Raw genomic sequence first — 20,310 nt, 5'->3', positions numbered from 1 at the left:
ATCAAACAATGTGGTACTGGCACAAAAACAGACACATAGATCAATGGAACAGAAGAAATACCCCAGAAATAAACCCAAAACTATACGGTCAATTAATGTTTGACAATGGAGGCAAGGATATGCAAGGGCTGACTATGCATGCAGCCACATGCAGAAGGATGAAACTGGACCACTTTCTTTCACTAAACACTAAAATAAATTCAAAATGGATTTAGAACTTAGATATGAATCCTAAAACCATAAACATTCTAGAAGAGAGCAGAGGCAGTAATTTCTCTGACACTGGCCACAGTAATTTCTTTCTAGATATGTCTCCTGAGGCAAGGGAAACAAAAACAAAAATAAACTATTGGAATTACAGCAAAATAAAAAGCTTCTGCAAAGCAGTGGGAAAAAATCAACAAACCTAAGACAACCTATTGAATGGGAGAAGATATGTGCGAATAAGACAGCTGATAAAGGATTAATATCCAAAATATATAAAGAACTTATACAACTCAACACCAAAGAATAATAATCCAGCTAAAGATGGGCAGAAGACAGGAACAGATATTTCTCCAAAGACAGCATCCGGATGGCTAACAGACACATGAAAATATGCTCAACATCACTCATCATCAGGGAAATGCAAATTAAAACTACAATGAGATATCACCTTACATCTGTCAGAATGTCTAAAAACAACACAAGAAACAAGAGTTGACAGGATGTGGAGAAAAAGGAACCCTCATGCACTGCTGCTGGTGGGAATGCAAACTGGTACAGCCACTGTGGAAAATAATATGGCAGTTCCTCAAAAAATCGAAATAGAACCTACATATGTTCCAGTTGCATTTGGGTATTGCATTACTGGGTATTTATCCAAAGAATATGAAAACACTAATTCAAGGCAATGCATGCACCCCTATGTTTATAGCAGCACTATCTACAATAGCCAAGCTATGGAAGCAGCCCAAGTGTCCACCAACAGATGGATAAAGAAGATGTGGTATGTATGTGTACATACACACACACACACAGAGGAATATTATTCAGTCATACAGAACAATGAAATCTTTCCATTTGCAATAGTATGGATGTATGGAGAGAATATAAGGCTAAGTGAAACAAGTCAGAGAAAAAAAATACTCTATGATTTCACTCATATGGAATTTAAGAGACAAAAGAAAGGTAAAAAAGAGACAAACCAGAAAATAGACTTTTAACTACAGAAAAGAAACTGATGGTCACCAGAGGAGAGGCAGATGGGAGGATGGGTGAAAAAGGTGATGGGGATTAAGAGTACATTTATCATGATGAGCACTGAGTAATACATAGAATTGCTGAGTCACCATAGTGTGCCCCCAAACTAATGTAACAGTGTATATTAACTGTACTGGAATTAAAAGAAAAAGAAAAAAAAATTATAAAAAGAAAAAATAAGAACAACTGTTTTCAGAAGGGAACATGAAGGATGTAAAAAGCCTTCCTATTATTCCCTTGAAGGCTCTCTTCCCGTTTCAGATATTGTTGAATCTTGAAAATGGATTTTTTAATCAGCCTTTGGCAGTTCTGTCGAGGATAACATGGCACTCTTACGACATTCAGCAGAAATAAGATTATTGATATACTTTGTTATTGTTTTAAAATGACATTCATAGCCTTCTTTGTATAAAAGTATCTAAAATGGCAGAATTTTTATAAGAAACATTTACCAAGAAAAAAATTGAAAATAAATTTAAAAAAATCAGAAATTCTCTTTAAACATGTTGGGAACCTGTCAATGCTTGGGACTACACTGAATAAAGTGGGTTGCCCAACAGGAAATACTCCTCAATATCACTGGTTATCTGGCCTGTGAACCATGTGTCCAAAGGGCCACTCCCCATTTCTTTTCTATCTGGGCCACGGAAGAAATCTTGTTCTGAAATCCAATAATAAGAAAGGAAAACAGAAGCCCCAAATGCAGTGCAGAAATATTTCAGAATTCTTTTCAACTGCTTGATCGGTCATAGTTCTACACCTCCAAATTGGGGAACTAATGATCCAGCACATTTTGGTTGCTTCACAGGAAATATACATGAATCATGGCATGAATCACACCCAAGATGTATTTGTGAAGTACCTGTCTCACCAGATTGAATTAAGATCTCAGTCTTGAGAGAAGAAAAATTCTGAGGTTCAAATTTGGGACATTTACCAGCTAAAAATATCTGAACGAGGAGCCTGTGATTACTGTTATAGTTACATGTAGAAAAGCTGCAGCAATATTCACTGTCGGAGATGAACTTACCGATCCTTTCTCTGCACTACCCTTACTCCAAATTAGGAACGAATCTCTGTAGTGACAGATTCTTTCTTTGAGGATCCCAGGCTAGGAATGCTCAGGTTTTAAAGCTTCTCAGGAGAACACGTATGCCTTCTGAGTTTCTGTCTAGCTCTATGTGGCTCCTGGCCAGCTGGTGTTAGAAGGTGGATAGAACTGGCCTCCCCCTCCAAACTTTTACATGAAGCTAAGTCTCTGAGAAGCTCAGAGAAACAACTGGAAAACCTCAACTAGTCCTCACTTCTCACTCACATCTGTTGTTCCAGTTTCAAACTACTCTGCAAGAGTCTGATCTTCTCACTGAGGCTCAGCTGAGTGACCAGAGAGCACAGAAAGTGAAGAATGAGTAAAATGTGACGAGGAGTCACAAAAGTAATGACCACACAGGAGAGTGCAGGAGTCAGACACAGCACCAAACATCGGCAGCTCTCTCGTTTACATTTTACACTTCACTCATTGAGCCAAGAGAGAATTTTTCTGAGTAGGTTTTTTTTTTTTTTTTTTTAAAGATTTTATTTATTTGACAGGCAGAGAGAGAGAGTGAGCACAAGCAGGGGGAGCAGTAGAGGGAGAGGGAGAAGCAGACCTCCCACTGAGCAGGGAGACTGATGCGGGGCTTAACCCCAGGAGCCTGTGGTCATGACCTGAGCCAAAGCAAGAGGCTTAACCAACTGAGCCACCCAGGTGCCCCTCTGAGTAGTTTCTTAAGTAAACTGGAGAAGTCCCACTGCCAGATGAAGTTCTGTTAAAGAGCAAATAGCAAGGATTACTCTTATTCTTTTCCTAGAGAAATGAATAATGACAACAAGTAGAGCAGCTTTGAACTTCGATGATGAATTAGTTACATATCCTGCTGGTTTCCTACTTGTGCGTTTACACTTTTAAAATACTAAAAAAAGGAGGCAGTCCTTCAGTCAGTGGATGGATGAATAAACTGTGGTCCATCCAGACAATGGAATATTACTCAGCACTAAAGAGGAGTAAGCTTTTTCAGGCCATGAACAGACATACAGGCAGGACCAGCCTAAAAAGACTACATGCTTTAGGATTCCAAATCTATGGCATTCTGGAAAAGGCAAAACAATGGAGCCAGGAAAAGGATCAGTGGTTGCCAGAGGTTGGGCGGAGGAAGCTTCAGATGAACAGGCAAAGCACAGAGGATTTTTAGGGAAGTAAAATTATCCTGTATGATACTATAATGGTGGATACATGGCATGTTACTTCATCCAGACCCACAGAATGGACAGCACCAAGAGTGAATCCTAATGTAAACTATGGACTCTGGGTGATGTTGATGTGTTGGTGCGGATTCACAGATTCTAGCAAATGTGTCCTGTTGATGGATATTGATCGTGAGGGAGGCCGTGCCTGTGTGGGAACTCCCTGTGCCTTCTGCTAAATTTTGCCATAAACCTAAAACTGCTCTAAAAAAAATCCATAAAAAAGAAAAAGTAAAGCTAAAGAAAAAAAGATACATATCTTTCACATGGAAGCAAATAAAGGGTACGACATGAGAACTATCGTACGCATAGGCCACCAATTTCATGAGCACACATCAAGCATTTTGAATGAAAGAAACTATATTTGCGAGAAAATAGCTTCACTGATTTTATGAAAGCTTTCAAGAGGACATTAAAGTTACCTATTTACAAAAAAGGAAAAACATTTAAAGGATTATTAGGTTATTAGAATGTGTTTGACCTTTCATACAGTTATCAAGAAGGAGTTTAAAGGTTTCTCCAATTTAGGCAAATGGACTCGTTATAATAGGCAGGATATTATGTTACTTAAAGAAATAGATTATGAATTTTATGAAACAAGGTTCATTTCCAATTATGTTAAACATCAGAAGAAGCATTATTAGAACTTTTATTTCATTTAGCCTGAGACTTCTATGTATATTATGAAGTTCAAATTGGTTTTGAAGATAATGCTTTTTATGATGAAGCAAGGAAAAAACCTGATAATGAATGTATTTCTGATTAAATCCTCATTCTTCCTGTACAATAGAAATTAAACTCTGAAAAAAAAAGGAAATAAAGCCAGTGTAAGAAAAATTAGCAAGCTAAAAGAGTAACATGTTAATAAGAAACAGACACTAGGTAAATATCAAAGATTTTAGGGTTTGAAGGAAAATCAGGCAGAAATTGCCTAGTCAGTCTCTGACTGGTAAACTGGAATAAACTGGACATGGACTTAGAACGTGCTCCCTGTCCCAGGTTGAAAACTCAGGTCTCCTGACGCCCATCTACCACCTTGACCACCACCAGGTATTCAATGTCAAGAAGAAACAGAAACAGAAGGTTACCAAACTTGCTTGCTGCCCACCAGAATATCTACCTCCTGTGCCATAGTTCTTTCTTTATAAAATCAAGTCTTAAAGATATTTATGAGTGTAATAGCTAAGAGACAGTCACTTAATAAAAATGTTTAATATGGGTTTTTAAATTTTCTTCAAAATGGGCAGTATTGCTTAACTTTTAGAAAATGTCCACTCTGGTGCTTTCATCATATTTTAAAATTACTAAAAAAAAAAAAAAAAAAAAAAAAAAAAAGAAAAAGAAGATACACCAAATAATACATTTATTAAAAAAAATAAACCAACCTACCAAAGCTCTGTAGGAGATAATCCAAAGAGCCCACACCTATAGAAGCTCAGCAACCCCGACCCCACCCCACACACTTACTTCTCAGGCTCCCCATGCTGGGTGCTGGGTGGGTCCGAGGGGGCAGTGTGCTGTGGTAGGGCGGGGTGGTGCTGAACAGGATGTCGTTGGGCAGGGCTTGGTCCAGTATTGAACTTCGAGAACTGCCAAAGGAAGAGCCTCTCCGATTGCTGCATATGCTCTCGTCAGAGAGGGTGCGATAGAGTGACCGTCTCGGAGATAGGTTCCCATAGAATGAAAACTAGGGGTTTAAACGTGGGGGGAGAATGGGGAAGACAGGCAAGAAAGAGTTAAAGCATGGAACTGATTGGACTAAATCCGGTGGGTACACACGCCACTGTGCTAGCTTCTCTGGGGTGTCCCTAGGCAGGCAGGCACAAAGCATTAGCTCAGGAATGCTAAACCAGGCTTGCAGGTCATGTAGGCAAACACACCAGGGCTCTGGTGCTGTTACTGGATTTGAATGTTTGCCTCCTTTGACATTCTGTGAAATACTATCATGAATTAGACATGCATGGCTTTATTGATTCTGAAATGTTAAATGGAACCTCCATAACCTTAGAGCAGTGCCAGCTCCTGGAAATGGAGAAGGCTGCCATTTCCAGTACAGTTATTTGAAAGCACACAGAGCACTGCCTTGATTTTAATTTGAAATGACTATGTTTTAATATTAGACAATTTCTGTACCAATGAACAGCATGTGAGGTTCAATATCATCTAAATAATAATAAAGCTAAATTTTGAACACGGTATAGGTTTCTAGGCCATGCAAACAGGTTCAAGAAAAAGGCTATCAGTCCAGTAAAATCTAGTTGGCTATAAAAATCACCACCCATAAAAGTCTATTACAATTGTTGAAAATGGAGCTATAGTTACTGATCATAACTGGATTTAAGGGAACCACTGAAATGATTGAGTGTTAATCCCAGGTAGGGTGAGGAAAATTCTGACTCAAGAAGCAAACAGTCCAGAGCTCAAGAAAAACTAAATCAAATCTGACTTTCCAACTTCTTCTTCTGCATACCGAACCACATTCCTTTTATATAAACAATAGTAAAAGCCAGAATGTTTGCATCAAACAAATACAGAAACGGCTATTTACATTCATGAGTGCAGCAAGGAGGCTAAAAATATTTCTATTGTATGTGTTCCTTCCATTGTGTCAGGTCTGTCCAACTGATGAATGGCAACTGGAATGTGTGCAGACTACAAAGTTAAATTTATACTACGAAAAGAAGGTGATTTGTCTTAGAAGGGGGGAAGAAAGGACCCACATGCCAAGGAGAAGCTCATTCCTATAAAAAGAGAAGCTATTTGCACTTTTTGTACAACGGTCTGCACTCAAGCTTATACAGTACCGTATACATGATTTGATACAAGTTTAGAAAAAAGAAAAGACTCATTATGATTGACTTCATCTGGGATTCCCTCTTCACACACACCAGCAGGTCCTTCAGAACATGATTACAGGCGCATTAGATTAAAGCAGCTTTGAGGTAGTATCTAATTAGAGTGTTATTCTAAGAACACAATTAGGTTAATTGCAGTATTGTTTTATTATAGGGAAGACAGAAGCACACAGACTTGGTGTTTACCCTGATCACAGACAACATAGCAATGCCTGATTTTTTTTTTTTCCTTTTCCTTTGGACAAGAGAGCGCGCAGGATTAGAAGGGAGGACGTCCAGATTCTGTCCCTGACTCTGCCCCTGGATATTTATGTGCACTTCTCATTTCACCATGTGGGGACTCAGTTACTTGCAAAGGGAGGAGACAGAGCTAAATTACCTGGAAGTCCCTTTTAATACTTTTCATTACTTCACAAAGTGGTTTAAGGGACTGTAATAATAGTGAAGTTACAACTTGTAACAACACTAAGTAATCTATCATCAGCCCAGGACCACTTTGTTATGAATGAAGGTGTGTCAACCAACGTGAGGTTGGCTTATCAGACTGACACATGGCCTTCCCATGGGGCTGCTGCATAGTTCCATATTTACAATGTCCCAGCCTGGAGCAGAGGGTAGACTTCTGTAGCGCGTCTGGTGGTATGGATTTATCAGCTACGGTTTCTTTCTTTTTTCTTTCCTTTTCTCTCTTTCTTTCTTTTTTAAAAGATTTATTTACTTATTCATGGGACATAGAGAGGCAGAGAAAATAGGCAGAGGGAGAAGCATGCTCTGTACAGGGAGCCTGATGCGGGACTCAATCCCAGATCTTGGGATCACACCCTTGAGCCGAAGGCAGATATTCAACTGCTGTGCCACCCAGGTGTCCCAACAGCTACCGTTTCTGATCACCCAGATCTGAAAGTACTGTAGGAGGTCTGTGTGTGGTTTTTGTTTTGTTTTGTTTTGTTTTTTAAGATTTATGTGTTTGAGAGAAGGAGAAAGAACAAGCATGTGAGTGAGCATGAGCAGGGGTAAGGCAGGGGTAGAGGGCAGAGGGAGAGAGAATCCTAAAGCAGACTCCCCACTGAGCAGGGAGCCTGATACAGGTCGATCCCAGGACCCTGAGATCATGACCTGAGCTGAAACCAAGAGTCAGCCGCTTAATTGGCTGAGCCACCCAGGTACCCCTGCCCATGTTATTTCTTATCTTTGGTCCAAATCTGCAGTGCACATTTCATTGTCTCCTTTCCTCAGAGGAGGACCCTGGGCCAAGAGGTCAAGTCACATGCACAAAGTCATGCAGCTGATTGTCGGGAGAGCTGGGACCTTAAGCCAGCCCCGCTTGCCTCTCGTCCATCCTCTCACCATGCTAGAAAACTGCCCTTCCTAACCTCTCTCAGGCTCGCTCTGCTGAGTGACAGAACCAACCCTGAGGATGGGCAGCCACGCACAGGCTAACAGGTAGAATCGTGAGAGAGAATGCATGTGGGGGGGACTCCTGAAATGTCTGGGTCTCTTTAGAACCTTCTTTAGTGTCTCTGATAACTTCAAAGCCTCTCGAAAGTAGCTAACCTTTCTTCGTCCCTCCTCCACTAAGGGACTGTCAGGAAGCATCAGCTTCAGGAAATCTTCTTTGGACAGCACATGCTGAGTTTCTGAGGCTGCATCCCCCACCACGGTCTGGTGCTGAGCTGCTGTGGACAGGAGATCCATCTCACCATATAGCCTGTTGAAACAAACCAGAGGGGAAATTAAGAGCCGAGGTCAGCGTCTCTGTCAAGTGCCTGTAGCCTAAAGGATTCAAATCCGCTGTTTCGATAACCACATACTCATACATGTGATTCTTAATTATTAAGTCAGCTCATTGTTGCTGCATCTGCTCCAGACCCCCACGTCATTTTACATCTGTGAAATGAGCTCCACAGCAAAGTTAACAGTTCTGAATAATTCAGAAACATATCAGATCCCTGAAGCCCTGGATGGGAAAAAAAATATAGCCCACTTTTTTTTTTTTATTTTTTCAAAAAGGCCGTGTCAGAAAACACATTTTCAATAATTCATCAGAGATTATCATATGTCCTTTGCAACACTTCCTTGTGATTCTTAGAAACTCGAGAGAGGCTTTCTCTTGTGGCTAGACAACCACACCCCGACATCTCACCCGGACAATAGAGAGAGAGACACCCTAGGGAGCCTGAAGTTTAAGAGTAATCGATTCAGGCATGTGCCAAGCATGTTTTATTATCAGCAATTCCGCAAAGCCGTTTGGATAAATAAAGCAGCTGTCTCCCTTAATTATCAGCATATAAAAATGTATTTATGGACAACAAACGACTGTCTCGCAGAATTACCGTTTTCAGCTCCTTTCCAGGGAGAAAACCAGGGAGTCATTTTTAAAAGGTTTACTCTGGAAATGCAATCTGAGCAACCAAACATTCCGGAGGACACACAGAACCATCAGTGGCTGTACTGTCAGCAGAGGTGAGTGGTCCTTGCCGCATGACCTGAGATGTAATGTTCTAGGAATCCATGGCCCAGGGCAGCAGGCAACACAGGATGACCTGTATGTTATTGCCAGGTGTCACTGGGATGACTATTTCAAAGCCAGGCTATCTTGTCACAGTGTGACAGCTCACTGAGAAATTACCAGCATAAGAAACTCACACAGATATGCTCAAAATTAACAATGGTTAGGTCTCTATGGCCTTCGCTTTGTTTCTGAGATAGATAAGGCTCAGTCTGAGGGTTCCACAATATGATTTTAAAGGGATAACTGGAAACTTCAGAGTTCTGTGAAACTTCTGGAGGGCAGAACTGATTTTATATTTTATGCCCGAGGAGACACTAACATTCTGTAATCCTCACTATACAGACTAGACACACTATACTTGGCCAGTCCTTTTCAAAGCATTTTTCTGTGATCTGGTGAAGCACTGTTTTTGCAGTCTGCAGTGTTAGAGAGTCATCACTTCTACACTAACTGGAGTGTTTCCTTGTTTTCGGAGTGCTTGACTCAGCTGGACAAGGCCTGGGGCACCTGCCCCCGCCCCAAGCACACAGAGACCTGGCCTGGGAGCCGGGTTCAAATTGCAGCACTAGCCTTGTGTGAAGAGGGTATGTAAGTGCTCTGCCAGCCAGATCTTCAAATCCCTTCCTCACCATGCCCCCAGGGTTGTCTTCCTTTTGCTAAAAGTCAGTGCCATCAAACCCAGATGTGAAAATGCAGTCTCTGGTAGGCTCTGGAGACAAAGATGTCCACATGGGCACCTGTGGACAGAGGCAGGCCCTTTCCTGATTCTTCGAGAGAGCCCCCTGCTCAAATAGTGCTTCTACACAGAACTTGAAAGGCTTGGGATGCATTTCTGGGAAGCACTCAGAAGATGTTATTAAAGAGGCAGACATACCAATGTTATCATTAGGAATTTGCATTTATGGTCAAAAAGCGTGGTTATCACTATAAAATTCCTTTCTAAATAACTCATCTGCAATGACTGACATGATTTTTTTTTTTTAAAGGATTCCATGTTCAGGTTCAGTACCAAAATGATTTTTAATTGAGAGAGCAGAATCAGGTTCTTTCTATTTAAGAAGTGGAATCATTTTTTAAGAGAAAAAAGTGATACTAATTTTCAACCAAGTTTAAGATCTAGAAGTGCTCTCTGAAAATCACTGCAGCCCCCAGTGTCCCCTGGTGCTGTCAGTATTTGGGGACACAGCCAAACACAGTGGCTTCATAATTTGGTGCATGGGAGATTGTTTTTCCTTAAGGCTGTCTTTTTATTTTTATTTTTTAAATTTATTTATTTATTTATTTATTTATTTATTTATTTATTTATTTATGATAGTCACACAGAGAGAGAGAGAGAGAGAGGCAGAGACACAGGCAGAGGGAGAAGCAGGCTCCATGCACCGGGAGCCCGACGTGGGATTCGATCCCGGGTCTCCAGGATCGCGCCCTGGGCCAAAGGCAGGCGCCAAACCGCTGCGCCACCCAGGGATCCCTTTTTTTTTTTTTTTTTTTAAATAAGCAAATGAACAGTAAAACAGCTCTGACTGCCCTTGCTTTGCATCCTTGAAACATGATTTCTTTACCTTTTCAAAAAGACAGAACAGTTTCCACATGTGCTTTATAATATGGATTATCAGCATTTTTTCTTTTTTTCAAACAGGTACATAACATCCCCCCCTTTACCTGTTCCCACAAAACCTAACAACCAAACGGGAACCAAAGTCATGTTAAAATTAGGTAGAGTCCTTTTTCTTTGAAGATGTCACTTATACGACAGATTTAAGAAACACACTCACAGACTCTGTGGGAATTCAAATTGTCCTTGAACTTGTTTATTTACGGGCGTTATGATCCCATCATCAATAATAGCACATTATCATGACTGTTCTACTGCAGGTGGCTTGTTGGATATAAGAATAAAGAACGGGGATTTCTTTTGATTTTCTATGCAAATGTCAAGGAAAGAGAAGACTTTTAAAGAGAAACATAAATGCCACCATTTAAGAAGTTTTACAGAGATGTTTCTAGATTACTCCTTTTTAGAAAAGATGTTTCTGACACATGCTCAGTCAATCCCCATGGTGTGGAAGGTTGCCTAGACACGAGCCCCTGGCCACCTTACCCCTGACACTCGGTCACTTCAGGCTCCTCTGGCGGTGGGCTGCCCTCTGATTTCTTCCAGCCGATGACATACTTGCTCACGGCTCCCTGCCGGTGGTAGGGCTTGGACACAGACCCAGGGACCTGTTGGGCACTACTGTGAGACACGATGTAGACTTTTGACGTATCCAGGGACCCACTATTTTTGGAACAGTGAGCTGAGGGGCTTCCTGAATGGTGTGAACCGCTGGGGAGAGAAAACAGACCAAAGCTGTCATACAACCAGATTCCAGCAGTGCTAGATTAGCCTCTGGATGTGGAGCTACCATGCTTGACACCCGGGAGTGACACTGGGTGGAATGAGGCAGGCACAGCTGTCTTTCAAACATGGGACTTTCAAAATACCCAGTTTTCCAAGGGCTAAGGATGCTCCTGTGCCAGCTATAGGCCTGTGGCTGGAAGGATGTTAAAAACAATCAGAGGAAAATAAAATAGAAACATAAATAGCAAACTGAAACAGATGCTTCAAAAAACAACTAAACACAGGAGAAGATGCTCAACCTCTGCTGTTGCCAGGAAAATGCCCCTGCAAACCACAAAAGAGTACCCTGCACACTCACTACCCTCACAGAAATGGGAGCATCTGACACTGAGTATCCAGTGCTGGCCGGGACTGGGAGCAATGGGCACCCTCCCACTTCTGGGAGGAGCAAGAAGTGTGGTGGGCAGCCTGGAAGGCAGCCTAGGTATTCCTTGTGCAAGTGTGCACCTGTACAGATATGACCCAGTAGTTCCGCTCCCATGTGCATACCCTAGATAAACCTCTGCATGCGTGCCATTGGAAAGAAGTAACAATGTGGACAGGAGGACTGATTTAATAGGTTCCCAATGGCAGCAACCTGAATCATCAGTGAAGTAGATGGTCAATTAATAAACAAGAATGGATAAAGGGAATACGTCATGAACAAATAAACTGAGACTGCACACAACTCAGGTGAACCTCACAGACAACATGTAGAAAAAGAAGCAAGTCACAAAGAATATGTTGATTCCATTTTTAAAGGAAGTTTATAAATAGGCAAGATGGTATTACTCAGGAACACATATAATCAGTTAGCAAAAACAACAAGGAGATGCAAGGGGAGGCTGATCAGAAAAGCAGGTTAGTGGCTACCTGAGGACACGACGATCGCTGGTCACAGAAATGCCAATTCTGTATCTGGTGGCTGTCGGCATGTTTGCCATATGACCACATGATACAACAGCAACAAAATAAAATTTGAATGATGTAATCCCGAAAACAATTTTTTTTTTTTAAGTCAGTGGTTAAGCTAAGACCAAAAGGACTCCTCACTGGCTGTATAACCACCTCTAGAGTGATAAAAGCCTAAAAACCTTTTTTAATTCAGGAAATTGACACTATCACGTTTTATGATAATTGAGTACAAAATAGAGATTATTGGCATTATTTTACAAACATGAAAAAATTAAAATTAAAATGTTTCAATTATGGTAGGCCTCCTGGTATGATGAAATATAACCTTATTCTGAAACCCCTGATAAGCACCTACCTTTCTGAAAAACCTACATAATCAAGCATCATGTGATGCAGGTGGTAAACAAAAAAAAGTGCAAAATTAAGAATGGTTATAAAAATGGACTTTTAATAAACATTCACAAAGAAACAGGGTAATAAAATAAACCAACTCATTTTGAGGGTTTACATAGCTGGAGACACTGTGGTATATGAAAAATTAAAAAACAAACAAAACAAAACAAATAAAACACCTCATTTACTACTATGAAGTAACTGCTGTTGGTGGTAGGTCTGGCGTTCCTGCGTGGGACTCAAAGCAACTTCAGTCTGGGCTTAGACTGGGCTCTGAGGGGAGATGCTTAATTGCCTTCTCATGCTCAAAACTACCCAAGAAAGAAGCAAGGACTGCAGAAGGGAGCTAATGAACTCTTTTCATTTACTGGGGTACACACTCAGGAGTCACCTCCACATCCAGGCAATGGGGTCTGAAGGCCTGTATATTTTCCCCGAAACTGCCTATTTTGAAAAATTTCAGATTTAGGGATATGGTATAAAAAAGAGTAAAATAACATCCATATATCCTTTATCTACAGTTACTATCTGTTACTATTTTGCTACATCTGCATTATTCTTCTGTACACATATTCCTTTCTGAATCTTTTGAAAATAGCTGCAAACTTTGTGACATCATACTCCTGCATTTCAGCATAAGGTCCTTAAAAATAAGGACATTCTCCCCACATGGTAACAACATGATTATCACACTCAGGAGATCACACATTAATGCAATGCTATCACCTAATATGTCGTTCAAATTCTAATTTCCCAACAGTTCCCAATCATGCTTATGGAAAGTTTCCCCATTCAGAGCCCTGTGAAGGGTCATGCATTGCCTTTAGCTACCACAAGTTAACATGATTTTCCTTGAGATGTTTTATTTTATTTTATTTTATTTTATTTTATTTTATTTTATTTTATTTTATTTCTTAAATATTTTATTTATTTATTCATAGAGACACAGAGAGAGAATGAGAGGCAGAGACACAGGCAGAGGGAGAAGCAGGCTCCACACAGAGAGCCTGACGTGGGACTCGATCCAGGTCTCCAGGATCACGCCCTGGGCCGCAGGAGGCGCTAAACCGCTGCGCCACCAGGGCTGCCCATTGAGATGTTTTATAGTTAAAATCTCAGGGTACCCCAAGCCTAGGACAGTTAACATGCTGCATAAGCCACCCACATGTCCCACTGAAATGACCAAAATGAACATCTTTTGAGAATGTATTGTGAATAATGACAGCAGGGTCAGAAACTGTCATGTGCTTTTACATTTGCTTTACAAAAGTTATTTTTCTAATGCAGACTTGATTAAAAGTGTCTTTTACCCCAATAGTTAAATGTATAAACCTTAAACTCTAGAAAGATCTCGGGTTCATGGGTTTGAGCCCCATGCTGGGTGTAGGGATTACTGAAGAAAACAAATTTTGAAACAAATTTACTGAGTCGACTGGATGAGCAAAATGGCAAAAATCTATGCTTAGCAGCAGTAACATCATTATAAAAGTTTTCTCTGAAATGGGTAAATATTTTAGCATTTTGGCAATAAGCTTTCCATGAATCCTTCCCTTCTAGAATAAAATTCTTATTTCCAAGTTTCAACACCTGAAAGCTCCAATCGCTGCTACTAAGAAAAGGGTATAAATAATGATAAACAGGAGATAATACGAGTCATTCTGCAGAACAGTCCAGAACATGAAATTATTATTATTTGCAGTTGATTCATTTCACTTTGCAAAACCTTGGTTAGGCTGATATGAATCCTGCTTTGTGTTCCGAGCTTGCCCTCTCAGAAAGAAAAAAAGAGGGGGGGCAGAGAATCCTGAACTAAATATCTTGAGTAGCAAAGAAAGCAGGCTGTATCCATGCTTGTTCTGCTTTTTGGAGGACTCCTGCACATCCCTCCACCTGTCTGTTTTTGCCTCCTGCCACAGAAGCTTGTCTTAAAGAGTTTTATGTCCTCCATCTTCCTCAGCACAATCCTGGAATTGTACCACACACAGCCCTGTGCTTACTTTCCTCCTGGATGGCTGCTAGGAAGTAAGCGTGTGGGCGCTGGGGCTGGAGAGGGTGGTGGTGCAAAAGCCGAATCAGAGTAAGAGTGTGCCCTACACTGATGAGGGCTCGTAAACACCAGAACTGGGAACCACTGGTCCCAGGCACCTCCTACTTCTCCAGGAGAAACCCCCCGTGGGTTTATGTACTGAATCAATAAGCATTTACCAAGCATTCTTCCTGCATTGCCCTCCTTCTTTTCCCAAGCCTTCTAAGGCCCACCATGTGCAAAGACGTGTACTAAAGTGCTGTGGATACAAAGTGAAAGAGACAAGCCAAGGGCCTTCCAGGCTCCAGGACACTCCAGTGAAAGCAGGCAGCAGTGAGCTACAGTCTCATGCAGGGAGATGTGGAATAAGCATAACCATCTTGGCTAGGGGTGAGTGCTCACAGGGAAGGAAAACAGGATGGGATCCAGAGTGCGTGGGGGATGGGGTGTGACTTGAGCCAGGGTGGTCGGCCCTGCTCTCAGCCCCCACAAGGAGTTTATTGTGCTCCTTCTGCTACTTGGCCTATTCCCAGTCACTACCCAGACCCCTGGGGACTGGCCCTCAGCTCCCAGGTGATCACGCACCGGCCTGAACAGAAGCAGAAGAGGAAAGCAGGGGAGCTGGTGATTTTGTCATCACAGACTTGTGTATGCCGGCCGGGCCACTGGCCCTTCGGGGTCTGCAGAATCTGACAAGAGGCTTTCATGAGCACAACTCCTTTTACCTCAACCTGCAGAAACCTTAAAACTTATTTTAAACATTTTAAATGTAAAGTATCAATATATTTAATGTTTAAAGTATTTCAAGATAAAAATACTTATATTTTATACTCATATAAATAAATATAATGATATTTAAAATTTTAAAATATTTTAAAAGCTTCAAAATATCTTACGTCTTATTTTCTCTGGTTCTCCTGCACAGGTCAGGGGACAGATGGGAGGAAGTATTCAGAAGACTCAATTTAATGACTGAATTTTACATTGAGCAAAAGCCTAGAGCTGAAGTTGAAAGGTGGCTTCAAAGTCACTGTCAGTGAAGAACAACAAGAAAAACCCAGCCAGGTGCTAAGGGACTTCAGTCCCTCAACATGTATCATTTTCACAACGGCTGTGCACAAGTTCAGTTTAAAGTGGTAGAAGAAAGTAAAATCAATCAGAAATTCCATCTCACACTTAACTGAACAGTTAAGGTATTCAAGAAAGTCTACTTCAAATCCCTACACGTATCCCTGCCTCTATTTATAAACAAATGTGCTCTCAGTGCAGCTTCCACAGAAATTTTCCTTAATAGTGCTACAAAATTCTGTTTGCGATGCCAGTAACATTTGTCTTAAAAGGTATCATGGAGTCGGCTGTTTTACAAAACTTGTACACTCTGAATAAGACATTCGAAGGGTAGAAATTCCCAAGGTGATTCCTATAGTGGGGCCAATTTTCAACTGTCCCTGAGGTTAGAAAGGAATAATGTAGGTAACTGAAGTCACTAATACTTCTGCATTATATCAGCTATTTATCACTAAACGTTTTAAGTCAAATTATTAAAGAGAACTGGTAAGCAGTAGTAAGAACATCTATTTTGAAAATAATCTCCATATCCTATGCTCCCTCTGCCCCAACAGAAGGAGACCTAGAATGGGGTGAATCCTTAGGACCCCTCGTCTGGCACTGCCCCTCCTTCTCCTGGTGAAACAATACTTTGATTTTCTTCTGGGGAAGCAGCAGTCTTCTCGGCTGCATGGTTTGGGAGGGACTGGCCTCTGTGAGGGGCACTGCCTGCCTCAAACAGTGGTACCTCCTACCACTCCGAGGGGACATGAGGAGGTAATTTGAAGATGTGGGTAGGAGAGTTTCTGCTGAAACTAAAGAAAATCACACTTTTTTCCTGTGGACACAGGAGCATGGGCTAGGGGTCTGCAGGTGCCATGGCCATTTTTGACCAAGAGGGGCCCCCTGAGATTTCTGGGGCTTTGATGTGGAGCCTAAGGATGGAAGGTAACCCAGTTGTGGGTGGTATCATGTGAGCTGCAAGCAGAAATACCTTGACAGTTCTGGACTTTTCAGTTACATGAACTGAAATATTGTGCTTGTGTGAACTGATTAGTGGGGAGTTTCCTTTGACTTGTAACAAAAATGCCCTCGAGTGACATAAACAGTGAAGAAGACGCTGATGAAGGTGTGAGCCACAGGACAAGAAAAGCAGAACAGCAGCAGTGAGGAGGTGCATGTGTGTGCAAGTTTTACATAAATAACTTTCCATGACTTCCAGGGAAGAGAGCTGAAATGTTCTACATGTTTCTTTGAGAACGGGATCACGGTTACCCCTGTTTCTACCCACTGACTGAACATGGGGTTGTCCACTGTGGCTTTTGGCCCAGAGTTGGTGAAGTCCCCGCCCCTGGCCATGGCTGTAGGAGCAAGGGACAAGGTCCTGGCGCACCGATAGCCTCGAGATGGGTTTTGGGGAAAAGCCTGGTAGTAACTGGGAGTTGAGTTAGGAAGTGATGCAGACAAGAAGGGAAATTAGGGTGGTCAGTGTGCAGGGGTTAAATTCTGTCCACAGCCAAACCTGAACAAATGAGTTTCTGTCCAGTCTCTGACAGCACAAATCACAAATTATAGGAGTTTTAAAACCATTGTACAGATGTACATCACATAAAAGTTTAAAGCTACTTGTAACTGTGTATTAAACATCTGCACTTCAGATCATTCCTTTAAACTTAGCTAGTCTTTATTTTAAAAAAAAATGGAACTGATAATCTGAGTGTACTTTCAGACCTTGGATGCCCCCTTTCTGGAAGGGGGTCATCAGAACCCAGAAGACACCGGCACTGCCTTCATCAGAGGGAGCTACACCCGGACAATGCGGAGCCTTCCACCCCCAGTTCCCGGAGTGGGGGGTACAGCTGAGTACTGTCCAGATCTATCCACTTCTCCTAAAATTTTAGGAGATGACATTGGGAGAGGGGAGTCAGTGGCCTGACTCGAGCAATTAATATCCATGTGTAGTTCTCTCCCTCCAGAGAGGACGGAAGAGAACAGACACACAGTGCCTTATGGATGTGCAAATTTCACTCCCAGACTTCTGAAACAAGCCCTCCATCTGAGGTTGTAGGGCTGGGCGGCCAGTGGACAACTACCTTGCCTGCGCACACTGCGTCCGTTTCGGGGCCCTCCCCACACCCAGCAGGACTCCGGGGGTGCCCGCAGGCGCACTGACCTGGAATGGGATGAGATCTCGCTGAGGTCACCCATGCTGCCGTCGGCCGCGCTGCCCGCCGAGATGGGGGGTGCGTAGCTGTGCACCGCGTACATCTTCGCCTGCTCGTCGTCGGGCCCTGCCACGTCGGCGGAGTCGGCCCACTGCTCGGCGCGGCTGTGCATCACCGCCCGGCCGCCCGGCAGGTGCACGGCGCCCAGGACGGCGGCGGGCATGCAGGGCGCCGTGTCGATGCCGCTGTCCGTGGAGGCCCCTTTGATGTAGGTCAGCCCCAGCAGCTCCGGGTCCATCAGGTCCCCAGACCCGAAGTGCTTGTCGTCACTGTTGCTGGACGTGTTACTGGAGAGTGTGTTGCTGCTGGAGTGACTGGAGCAGCTTTTGTCTCCGATCTTGAGAAGAAAGAGAAATGGAGAGGCTTCGGATGGATCCATCCCATGCTTTGCTTCTTTGTGAGGATGATTACTCTCACTCAGACTCACAAAGCTATGCACCAGATGACTCCAACTGAACCTTTCTACTTGCTCTTCGGTGTGAGGCAATGAGAAAATTCACTTTTAAAAAAAACACCCTGATTTTAGGCAGAAGTCCCAGACTCGTAATTCCTCTCATAATTCATTTTAAGTTAAATGGGGATCATCTCAAGTCTCTGCTCAATTATTTATGCACAAAGCCCAAAAGTATTACCCCGGTGTCACTAACTAGAAAATAATCAGCAAATGTTAGACAAACTGGAAAAGCACATGGAAAATTAATAAAAGGAGGAGAATAGCCTTTTATCGAGAAAATTGTACTGTGACAAATTACAGCGCCAGCCTTGGGTGTGGGAGAGGACTCAGGTTTGAATCACAGTGGTGCGATATTGTGCCATCACTCTGCCCCTATCTGTGCTTGTAACACTGAGTGTGGGTGATTAATACGTGGACCCAACAAGATAATACACTGTCATGTACTGCAGCTGCCAAGCGCAAGATAAGTGTAAGTGACTTCTCTGGGAGACCCCAGGTACTATTGAGAAGGGGTGTTCTTTGCATTCCCTGGAAGACAAAAAGCACAGACAGTGCAATACATGTCCCCATCTGGCTAAGGTGCTCCTACAGACACAGTTCTTCTGCACAGCCTGGGGATGCTGACACGAACTGAAGCACTGGCAAAGGGCAGAATCATGAGGACAAGTGGTGCCCTGATCTATCTTAAAGTGGCTTGGCCTTGGGACACCTGGGTGGCTCAGTGGTTGAGTGTCTATCTTCAGCTCAGGTTGTGATCCCAGGTCCTGGGATCGAGTCCTGCATCAGGCTCCGTAAAGGGAACCTGCTTCTCTCTCTGCCTATGTCTCTGCCTCTGTGTTTCTCTCATGAATAAATAAATAAAATCTTTAAAAAAAAAAAAGAAAGGAAGGAAGGAAGGAAGGAAGGAAGGAAGGAAGGAAGGAAGGAAGGAAGGAAGGAAGGAAGGAGGGAAGGAAGGAAAAGCAACTAAGTCAGGTAATGATTAAACTCCTTCACCTGCAAGTTTTCCAAACTAAGCTACTCTAAAATGTTGGCTTTATGTGGCAAACACTACCAATTCATGTTTTCGTGTTCGGTGAAGTTCAGCTTCACTGAACTATGGTTGCCTGTAAGGCTCACCCATTAGGTGAGACTTCTGTGAAGAGTAAATGGAACACTGAGTGCAAATGACCAAGAGCCAGGTACCAGGCCTTGTTGGAGTGCTACCTGCAGGTTAGCTAGCAGCCGCTGACTTTACCGTCAACCGTTTGGAACTGGACATCAGGTGGTCAGTTATGGGCAGAGGTGCTCCAACCACATACTGCTTCACAGTTTCTGGCCAGGCCCACAAGGGGGTGAACAGTTAATGCTCACAGTGGGTAAGGAGTTCACATTTTAAAAACAAGATTGTGATTTAATAAGTATTACGCTGGGTATCAAAGATCAAAAGGCTAAGGATATATTCTTGGCTTTGTCAGTAAATTACTATGTGACCTTTCTTTGAGGGTCTTTATAAATTAAGGAGGAAAAGCTTATTTATTTTTACCTCACCTCCATTGAGAATCCCTGGTAGTATGGCTAATACTGGGTGCTGAGATGCCTCAGAATGGCTAAAGGAAAAGTTAGTTTACCAATGAAGGACTTACATGGGAAAGCTTATTGGGAGAGTCTTTGCAACTTCCATCTTTCTGCAGCGCTCTTTCTTTATAGGAGCTCAGGACTTTGGAAGGTGGGCCATGCCATTTGGTTTCTGTCACAGAAAGAAAAGATGTGAATATCTATTTCCAGTGTTGACAAAAGAGCAAAGCAAACCCAGAAGCCAAACAAAATGGTTTGTGAAAATGAACAGGACTGTGGTTCTGGAACTTTCTGGTCTCAGCGGTGGATACACTCTAAGAGTACATGGAACAACTACCATAAAGTTAACGTTCCATGTCTGTGGGCACCTCAAGTACAATCATCTATGACTGTGTCCCCTGTGACATTGGGAGACATAGTA

At 42.5% G+C, this 20,310-nt stretch overlaps 1 protein-coding gene across 9 annotated transcripts in view; it reads right to left on the bottom strand.

The window, feature by feature from the left end:
* SIPA1L2 (signal induced proliferation associated 1 like 2) overlaps positions 1-20,310 on the bottom strand; it is a 213,455-nt gene that overhangs the window by 21,003 nt on the left and 172,142 nt on the right. For all 9 annotated transcript variants that reach the window (XM_049108922.1, XM_025448672.3, XM_025448673.3 and 6 more), the window contains 5 exons: positions 19,958-20,061; positions 17,827-18,215; positions 10,994-11,218; positions 7,935-8,088; positions 4,993-5,212 (listed from right to left, as the gene is read on the bottom strand). In XM_049108922.1, coding sequence (XP_048964879.1) covers positions 4,993-5,212; positions 7,935-8,088; positions 10,994-11,218; positions 17,827-18,215; positions 19,958-20,061 — 1,092 coding nt within the window. The remainder of the gene's footprint in view (positions 1-4,992; positions 5,213-7,934; positions 8,089-10,993; positions 11,219-17,826; positions 18,216-19,957; positions 20,062-20,310) is intronic.

Source organism: Canis lupus, chromosome 4 (assembly GCF_003254725.2).
Source record: "Canis lupus dingo isolate Sandy chromosome 4, ASM325472v2, whole genome shotgun sequence".
Taxonomy (NCBI): Eukaryota; Metazoa; Chordata; class Mammalia; order Carnivora; family Canidae; genus Canis; species Canis lupus.
This window is presented reverse-complemented; position numbering and strand designations above follow the sequence as displayed.